This window comes from Magallana gigas, chromosome 3, assembly GCF_963853765.1.
Source record: "Magallana gigas chromosome 3, xbMagGiga1.1, whole genome shotgun sequence".
Classification (NCBI taxonomy): domain Eukaryota; kingdom Metazoa; phylum Mollusca; class Bivalvia; order Ostreida; family Ostreidae; genus Magallana; species Magallana gigas.
In genome coordinates this window covers 33,993,408-34,004,135 of record NC_088855.1, presented here as the reverse complement: position 1 = coordinate 34,004,135, position 10,728 = coordinate 33,993,408, and the positions used below count along the sequence as shown (strand labels likewise).

General features: G+C 31.8%; 1 protein-coding gene across 1 annotated transcript; it reads left to right on the top strand.

Moving 5' to 3' along the window:
• Nucleotides 1-8,120: 8,120 nt before the first annotated feature.
• Nucleotides 8,121-9,355, top strand: LOC117692749 (uncharacterized). The gene is made up of 4 exons (XM_066079380.1): nucleotides 8,121-8,233; nucleotides 8,379-8,467; nucleotides 8,584-8,753; nucleotides 9,017-9,355. The coding sequence occupies exons 3-4, from the start codon at nucleotides 8,595-8,597 to the stop codon at nucleotides 9,272-9,274; spliced, it is 417 nt and encodes a 138-aa protein (XP_065935452.1). The 5' UTR covers nucleotides 8,121-8,233; nucleotides 8,379-8,467; nucleotides 8,584-8,594; the 3' UTR covers nucleotides 9,275-9,355.
• Nucleotides 9,356-10,728: the final 1,373 nt, after the last annotated feature.

The window sequence follows — 10,728 nt, the reverse complement described above, 5'->3', positions numbered from 1 at the left end:
CATATTTTTGCGTAAATAATGAATATGGATGTCATTTAATGATATTTATCTACCAGATTTCACATTGAAATATAATAAATAGACACACAAAGTCATTTTATTGACGCAGCACATAGAAATTCAAATATATCATTTTATATATAAAATTTCAATAAATAAAAGAATGAAAAACTTTATTAAATAGATTAAAGTCTCGATAAAAACGCGCCTAACACAGCAGTCGATGATTAATTTACATTTATAAGTAAAACAAAAATATGTAATATCTTTTAAAAAGGCATAAAACATTAATTTTCTAAATACAATTTTGCTTTTAATTCATAAAAATAAGCATGATATTAATTATATCTAAAAAAAAAAACCTATCCCGAAGAAACGCATCTACAATATTTAAATGTATATCAAATGACGGACCGCTTTCTGGCGGCCTGTAAAAATATAAGAGCTCTTCCATAGCTATGTTAAAAATGTTTGAGATATCAATTGTGTGAAAAACCTTTTAATGTTTACATATACACATGTATAGAGAATACCCATCGAATATACAATTATCCGTCAGGGTTTGTTAACCTCTCCATTAATAATGAGGGGGAATATCGGTCTAAATTATTGCTACGTAAAATGTTTATCTATATGTAAACGACAGTTAACTCCCGATTTACTGTTGTACCCGGAACATTTGTTATTTTCTTATAGTTTTACGTGTACATTATCAAGTTGAAGTTTTGCTGAGCATAGAAAATTAATCGGTTTAATTAGCCAAATTTGTATTTATTTTAACATTTCAAGTGGTTTTGACAGCATTTACTTCGACTACTTATTGTGTGTTTCTCAAGGTATGTGCTACTTTTCATAACCAAAGGCCCAATGTGCAACATCGCTCACCTAAGCAACACTGGCTTTATATGGGCGTTCAAAGGATATTGTGCCATGAGTCCTCTCGGTAGATTAACCAAAAATTAATTTTACACTTATTTTTGCATATACTTAATGTTTGACATATTTACCTTTATGGAATACCAAAAAGATCATATGCAATTATATAAATAACTAAATTTTCAGTTGATGTTCACGGTTAACTTCCAGTTCCCTTTATTTTAGCCCCCTCCCCCCAAATCACAAATACATGAGTGCATAAAGGTACATTTTCTCCTTCCACTACTTACTAGTTATTGTATTTTATTTTAAAAAATCCTCTATGTGAAAGAAGAAAAGCGTACCCCAATGCACCAGAATGAATGCGCCAAATTCCTCAAATTAAAAACATTGAAAAATTGATTGGACTTCTCCATTATAAACGATTGTCATTTACCAGGCATGAATTCATTTCGTATGACGTTTCATATCCTTACTCACTTGATTGAATAATAAACCCAACTAACAAATGTCACATATATTAAAGAGCTATGATTCAAACTAAAGTATTGGCAGGCATGTCGCTCTGTTGTACCAAGGCTCACCCATTATTTTCATCTTTATTAAAAAACAACAAATGTCTACAAAAAATATGATTTCCGTTGCAATAAATTTTTAAGAACACCAATAATACTTTTATCCTCATAATAATAATGTGTCAGGACTATGGAAACTGTTTAAAAGACGTCGTTTTCATTTACTTGTATTAAAAAAACTATCAAAAATGCATAGATTTTATGCAATTCATCGTCGAAGAAAAGGCACCAGAAAGTAGTTTCAGCATATCATCCTTTTAGCAAGACATTCCTATTGATCAACCAAAATGTCAGTGTCAATCGTAGAATTATAAGCAAGATACATAGCTTGGTTTGAGTCATGTTTTTATTCACATGAGTTAATTACATTCAACTGAAGATTTAAACTTGGTATTTCCTATTCAGCATAGCTGCATTTAAAACATAAACAAACTAAAGCATTACCTCAGCTTTGTGTACAAACATAAAATAGCAATGTGCGCAAAGATCTGTATCTTGCTTATAACTCGAGGCTTGAAACTCAGGTTAGTAAAATTATAGAAATTTGTAAACAATTAAAACAAGAGAAAAATGCACTAAAACAGAAAAAAATTTCAATTTTTTTTTCATATATATATATATATATATATATATATATATATATATATATATATATATATATATATATATATATATATATATATATTTATATATATTTCTAGCAGCAAGAATAATCTCCGTTTAGATTAAAATTGCTGGGCATCTTATTAATCATGATGTATTAATCAACTATTACGTAGATATCGTACCGAATTAGATGTACCAACATAATGAATAGTATTCTATAATATGTTGCTAGTGCATCCGATTTTGCGCAGGTACATGTAAACAATCAGCTGTCTGATTTACCGGTCTACAGGTAAAAAATTTCGATTCTAAAATAAAGACGATAGTGTCTCTTAAGTTAAAAAAAAAAAGAAACTAAAGATGCGTAACGAAAATCAAAACAAGCTAAAACCACCGTCACAAATGAAAATGTGAACGCATTGAAATATTTAATCTCAAATTACTCCACATTAACGGCACAAATATATTTTGGATGATTCAAATATTTCCTTTGCACGTAAACTATTTCACAAGAAATTAAATATAATTGAAATTTATTTGATCCCCCACTTATCAATCCAGGTATCTTAAGCTTTAGGGTAATGGAACAGCTCTCTTAAAGCCGCTGTTTTGGCAAGCTGTCTATGATTGCCAACGCAGCGGCTTTAAGAGAGCTGTTCCATTACTCTAAAGCTTGAGATACGATACCTGGATTGATGAGTGGGGGATCAAATAAATTTCAATTTTATATTCAACGAAATACACAATAATAAAAAGGAAAAAATCAAAACAAGACAATTTCTGTTACCATCCGAATAAACAATGACACATGCTAAAATATATCAAAGTTAGACTGTTAAATGGGCAAAACGTGCCCTTTTGGGGTTTTTTATTCAGGTTGACAGGAGTTGGACAATACACATCATTTTCTTGTGATGTACATAAATCTCTTGCTTCAATGTCTAGTATCAAATTTAGACACGTGGACGAATCATAAACTGTATGTTATTCAGAGCAATGAATGATGTCTTTAAACCATGCTATACAATATATTTAGGACCTTTGCAATTGATTTCAGAACCTGTGTATTGGCCGTTAGGGTTACTTTCGAAGCAGCATTTGAACCACCCTGCCGATTTCCAGTAGGTGGCACATTTTCAACTATCATTATGTCTCCCCTTTCAAAGGGGAGACATATTGTTTTTGTCGACTTTCTTATTAAGGTCTTCCGTTTCCAACGGAAGACCTTCTTGTTATTGCTTTGTTTCTGTTTCCCTTATTATTATTCTTTTTTTTTCTTACGCATTTTTGTGCACGCGAGTTCTCGGGAACGGCTTGACTGATTTTAATGAAACTTTCAGAACTAACACATATCGATCTGAACCTTATTGGAAATTTTTTATATTGATGACGTCATTTCCGTTTTAAAGATATTGACGTTTTTACGATATTTAGAGGGTTGGCTTGTCCGGTGATTTTCTCCTAAACGAAAACAGATATTTGATTCAAATTTTCAGGGTTTGTAGAACTATGATTGTGGATATGACAGAAGCATTTTCATTGTTCTGTGACAAAAAACACCGAAGCTCGCCTGAGCCTAAAAATTGAGATAAAAAGCGTCATGATTTTTTTGTGGTTTTCTTTGGATATCTTTTTTCTCAAAAGTATTTTGTTAAGACTTGTAGAACAAAAAAACTCTAAAAAGTCAAGAGCTTTCATTTGACATCATGGAAAAGGGGCTGGCCCTTTAAATTAAGGGCCGAAAGGGCTCTAAAGTATTCTAATAATATCTTTTACTGTGAAATATTTTGTAATACTTTATAGAAGCAATTATGTTCATCGTAATTTTATGTACCTATACATGCCAATTGTTTATTCCTTTGTAACATAATTAGGGATTTTAAGGGGCCAGCAGTCCGAAATTTTGATCTTATATATCTGAAAATGGAGAGAAATTTTGAAAAGCAATGTTGAACAAAAGATGCTCCAAATAATGTCGTTAACAATTTGCAACCATAATTTGTTTGTTATCCGGTCCCTAACAGGAGTTATAGGGTCGGCCCCTAAAACGATCTCTTCCAGATATCTCGAGAATGGTATATAATTTCTACATACTTGTTGAAAAAAATGTGTTTGAAATGACAAGAGCTTCCTTTTCACACCAAGAAAAAGGGGCTGGCCCTTCAAATTAGGGGCCGATAGAGTTCTAAAGTCTTTTAATCATAACTTTTAATTGTGAAATATTTTGTAATACATTACAGAAGCAATTATGTTAATCGAAATGTTATGTACTTATACATGAATTTTTTTTACTCCTATGTTCCTTAATTAGGGATTTTAAGGAACCAGAAGTCCGACATTTTGATCTTCAAAATCTCAAAATAAAAAAATTTGAAAAGCAGTATTCAACAATATATAACCATAACTTTATTTGTTAACCACTTCCTTAAAGGAGTTATAAAGGTTGGCCCCTAATATGATCTTCTCCAGATATCTCTTGAACGGTACATACTTTCTAAACACTTGTTGAACAAAATGTGTGTAAAATGAGAAGAGCTTTCTTTTCACATCAAGAAAAGGGGCTGGCCCTTTAAATTAAGGGCCGAAAGGGCTCTAAAGTATTCTAATAATATCTTTTTACTGTGAAATATTTTGTAATACTTTATAGAAGCAATTATGTTCATCGTAATGTTATGTACCTATACATGACAATTGTTTATTCCTTTGTAACATAATTAGGGATTTTAAGGGGCCAGAAGTCCAAAATTTTGATCTTCAAAATCTCAAAATTAAAAAAAAGCAGTATACAACAATATGTAACCATAACTTAAGTCCGAACTTATTATCAACGTCCCAAAATAAAAAAAAAATCAATTTTAAGAAGCAATATTGAACAAAACACGCTAAAAAAAAATGAGGTTAACAATCTGCAACCAAAACTTGTTTGTTATCTATTCCCACGATCTCTTCCAGATAAATCAAGAACGGTAACAAAATTCTAAACTTAATACACAAAATGTATTGAATTCAAAAGACCTCTTATTTGATATGAAATAAAATGGGATTGGTCCCTCAAATTAATGTTCCAATGGGGTGTATAATCCTTCATCCATCGCTCTTTTAGATCACATCTGCATTTCTTGATATGTTTCGTTGATGAAGATGAAAGGCAAGGTCATTTCCTCTTCTAAAAATCGGACGGAAGACCTCCTCGTTGCTCGCAACGAGATCGTGTCTAGTTCTTCTTCTTATTCTTCTTATTCTTCTTCATCCAAATTTGTCCAAGCCGTAACTTAAATACCCTTTGACATTAAGACTTCAAACTTAGAACATAGGTAGATGGTATTAAGAAGGAGTGCACGCCACCAAACTTTTTGACCTTGACCTATTTTCTTTTTCAAGGTCAAGCGTTTTATAAAAATAGAGTTTGGACTATAACACAAGATTCCTTAAACATACAAACTTTTAACTTGTATCATAGATAGATGGTATATAGTCCAGTTGAACCTTACCAAAATGTTTGACCTTGACCTTAAAATTTTATTTCAAGGTCAAATCAGAAAAAACTTCATTGTTCACCTCCTAAATATTCTTTGACAGAAGGACTTCAAACTTTACACAAAGAACAATTATAATACACTGAGGTGTACTATTGATAAAATTTGACCTTGACCTTGTTTTACTCAAGGTCAACTTGAGAAAAAATAATTAAATTTTGTCTGGGTGATAACTTACATACCTTTTGACATTAAGGCTTCAAACTTTTAACGTAGGTAGATGGTATTAAGAAGAAGTGCACGCCATCAAAATTTTTGACCTTGACTTATTATCTTCTTCAAGGTCAAGCGTTTTATAAAATATATAGTCCGGACCATAAGACAAGACTCCTTAATCATACAATCTTTTAACTTGTATCATACAAAGATGGTATATAGTCCAGTTCAACCTTACCAAAATTTTTGACCTTGACCTAAAAATTATATTTCAAGGTCAAATTAGAAAAAACTTCATTGTTCACCTCCTAAATATTCTTTGACAGAAGGACTTCAAACTTTACACAAAGATTAATTATAATACACTGAGGTGTACTATTGATTAATATTTGACCTTGACCTTGTTTTACTCAAGGTCAAATTAAAAATAATTAAATTTTGTCTGGGTGGTAACTTGGATAGCTTTTGACATTAAGGCTTCAAACTTGGAACATAGGTAGATGGTATTGAGAAGGAGTGCACGCCTCCATAATTTTTGACCTTGACCAATCTTGTGTCTCAAGTTAATTCATTTTCTAAACTGTATCATATATGGATGATATCTAACATATAGCTGACTTCATTCTTTTTCACTTATTAAATTTGCCCCATATTACAATCCTTTGGGAGAAGGGGAGACATGTTTTTTTTTTTGTATAAAAAAACAATACCCACTAGTTATCATTATCCTGGTCCAGCGTAGAAAATTTTATGTCATTGCTGTTATAAAGACTTTCCCCTGAAATAAAATAAAACATGTTAATTGCGGTATTAGGATTCCTTTTTAATGTTTTGCATTGCTTCTTCTTTAATTATGTCTTACTGTTCATTTTATGGTGGAATGCTACATCGTCACAATATGTCTGACTTCCGTTTGAAAAGCCATTTTGTTCCGGAATGGTAAGATTCTGCCGTGGAACAAAATAGCTACACACTGTTTAATTGAACTCTTCTTACGAAGGAGATAACAAAAGTATGAAATCACCAAAACGCTTAGATAATAAGTCGATTTTTATATTCGTAAACAAAGCGTTTGGCAAACCTTGATCATCAGCTGTTAAAATTGCTGCGAGAGTGAATATCGTTTTGGTTTGCTGTTTTGTACACCTGTCTTGTGATCTAACAAGTATACAGCGCACGGCCATACATACGTGAGCGATGATAAATGTAAGCAGATATTGTATTTCTATAGAAATGATATTTAGAACGAATATATAGCTCTAGCTATCGTTTAATTTCATTCCAAATGTAAAATATTTGCATAGAGGATAATCGAAAGGTAAAAGTTATGTTAGAAATTTAAAAAAAACCTGTATCTTAATTAACAAACTAGGTAGCGATAGCAGTGGTAGATTTACAAGCCAAATGGTGGATCATGTAGATTCGGATGAGGATCTTGTTTTACATGATCATACGTATATGTGTATGGACAACTTATGTATGTGTAATTTATACACAGGAAATTTTTATATAATTGTTATTTGTATTTTTCTAAACTAAAAGAATTTTACCAACTGAAACTACGTTTAAACATGTTAGATATAACATATCATAAATTAAATACAAATATTTTTTTTTCAGGTTCAAACAGTGATGTCCCACTGGAGGAAGAGAAGGTCAAGGCAGACGAATATGTTGCCTCAGAAGCTGATGATGATGAAGCAAAAGATATGGGTAAAATTTTAATACATCTATTTATTAAAATTGATAAATGCAAAGATGTTATCTACTTTCTTCCTGTATTTTAATGCAATTATATATTTATGACTAGCAATATATGATGCCTTTATTTAATTATTAGGTGGAAACTTCTATGAGTTGCAAGGGCGACACATTGAGGACATATATTACCTAATAGAGGGCTTTATTAGAGGATGTCATTCCTGCAAAGAACCTCTGCGGTTGTCGTCTTGCATTGGAGATACCAGATATGGCCCAGGTATTATGTAATACTTATACTTAAAATTTGTAGGTTAAAGCCATTATACTGGTACATGTAACACGAACATAAACATAAGTTATTGCAGCTTTTGCATAAATAATCAACTTAATTTTCATTTTTATATATTTTTAAAAAGGTAGTTTACTTCACATTGATTGTATAAAGTGTCATAAAGTAACGCTCGTCCCAACTGGAACAAGACATGGTCACAATGTATGGGATATAAACTCCAAATTGGGTGTAGGTATATTTACTTTTTTTCAAATATGAAAGTTTTATTTCTTATGTGTGCATAATGAATTATTTTCAGTGAATAATAATTATGATTTTCAGCTATGTATTTCTGTGGCATTGGGGAAACAGCTGTAAACACTTTCCTTGGAGCATTGAATTTACCATGTTTCCCCCACAACACTGAAAAAGAGAGAAAGAGAGGCAGGAGTAGCTTTCGGGGCAGTGGCGGATGAAACCTGCTGTGAAGCGCTATTAGAGGAAAAGAGCAGGCAAGTGTCCATTATATATTATGTATTATACTCTGTAAGAAAATTATATAATTTACTTATTGTCATCGTCTTTATTTTCATTCCATAAATTTATTGTTAAAAATTTGTACAACAATTGACAATGGAGATCATTTTGAAATTATAGGTGTGAAAGCACAGACTGTGTGGAGACTGTAAGTTTTAATGCTGGGTGGCAAACTCATGGAAGTGGCAGAAACTATGCTAGCCAGACAGGTATTACTAATAGCATATATATAGCTAGCCAGACAGGTATTACTAATAGAATATGGATATATATATATAGTACAGAAATCCTGGTTTTTCATAAAAGTGATTTTTTTTAATTTAAGGTCATGGAAGTATGATAGGTATGAATACGGGGAAAATGGTATCCTATTCTTACAGATGCAAGACCTGTAGGTTTTGCGACAGGGCTAATGATGGTCCTGCAAAACAACACGATTGTCGCAAAAGTTTGGACAAGTCTTCTAAAGCAATGGAATCTGATATGGCAATAGAGGTAAAGCATACTTGAAAATTTTAAAAAATATAATGAAATATACTTTTGCGCTACATAATGCAGCTAACAAATGCTTGTGTATTGTTATAGATGCTACAAGACCTGAAAGTGAGAGGATTTCATGTAAAGAAATTGGTTATGGACAATTACTCAACAACAATTTCAAGGTATTTGTGCTTGATAAATAATGGAAAATTACATTAGGGTAAAAAAAATTAAATTGACATTCATATTTTTGTTCTTTTTTTTATTTGTATTTTCAGAGCAATGCTTTTGATAAAAATCTTGAGAAGCATTGTGATTTCAACCACACCAAAACAAACTTCACTAACAGACTGTTTGAATTAAGGAAGGAGAAGAAGTACTCTGCTTTAGGCCCAAAGGCAATCAAACCTATCACAAAATGTTTTACCTATGCTGTCAAAGGTAATACAGAGAGGGAATCATTGAAAAATAATTTGAGAGCAATACCATTTCATGTAACAGGAGACCACTCAAAATGTGGAGACTTGTGCGGTTAAGAACCATTATATAAATGGACATATTCTCACATTATCAATGAAAATTATATTTGTTTTTGCATAAACTTTCATAATACAATATATTCATTCATATTTTTAGATTTGTAAAGAAGCCGGAGCCTTATAGGCCCCAAAAACCTGCCAAATGGAAAGTATTTACCAGGAGAGCAATTGTTGGAAGATCTTCAGAAAATACTTGACTCTTTCATCAACAGTGCTGAGAGACTTTTAAAGATGGGCAGCACGCAAGGAAATGAGAGCTTTAATAACATCGTGGCCTCTTAGAATCCCAAGAACAGGTTCTATGGTGGTTACGAGTCCACCGCCTTCAGAGTGGCGGCAGCTATTTCACAAAAAAATATTGGTCATGATGCTCTTTCTAAGGTTTGTTTATATTCATATTTAAATTTGTATTATATTTATATATTATTTATTTTTCATTCATATTTACATGTATCAATAAATTTGTATACTATCGTAATATTTTTATTCTCTTTGTGTTCTATATTTTTAGGTTTATGAAAACCTATTACTGTCACCTGGAAAGAATACACAACTGTTTCTTGCACGTGCTGCGAACAAACGCGCATATAACAAGAACATCAAATCCAGCATTGCATACAATAAACGCCGCCATGAACTCGTCTTCAACGACAAAACAGGTGAACATTTTGACTGATTTGCAGGTACTTGTATAAGGTTTGCATCAGTGACATTGATATAAAATAAAACACAATTTTAAAAAATATACATAATGTCTTTACCTAAAGACATGTGAATACATTAAATTATCAATGTTTACCAATTATTTCTATCATAACAGGAGTCAACAGCTGAAATTAAGGAAGGGACAACATATCAATCTGGTGACCTAAATCCTTCTGCAACATCTTCAGCATCCACAGAGGAAATACCAGATACAGTTGTACGACCAACCCCAACAGTGGTGGACAAAGGAAATCATACATTCATCTATTTTGACTTGGAGACCACTGGCTTGGGTAGATAACATTTATGTTTTGACGTAATCAAATATGAATATTCATTGCAATTTTTATCAAAACGTTGCAAGTAAATATCATGTAATAAGATATTTGATTTTATGTTTTCAGGAACTTCCTGCGATATAATTGAGTTGGCATGTGTGGCTGGAGAAGACAGTTTTAATAGGTACGTTTTTCCTAAGTCACCAATCACAGACGGTGCAACAGCTGTAACTGGATTATATGTTGCAAATGGGAAGATGTATTTTCACAAGAATAAGGTTGATAGTGTTTCTGTTGAAGGGTGTTTAGATGATTTTACTCAGTGGTTAAAACAGTATAGCAACCCATTACTTGTTTGTCATAATGGTCGAGCATTTGATTCCATTAATTTATTGAAAACTTGTCAAAATAATTCTTTTTCATTACCAATTGAAGGTTTTGTTGATAGTTTATTTGTATTTAGAGAAG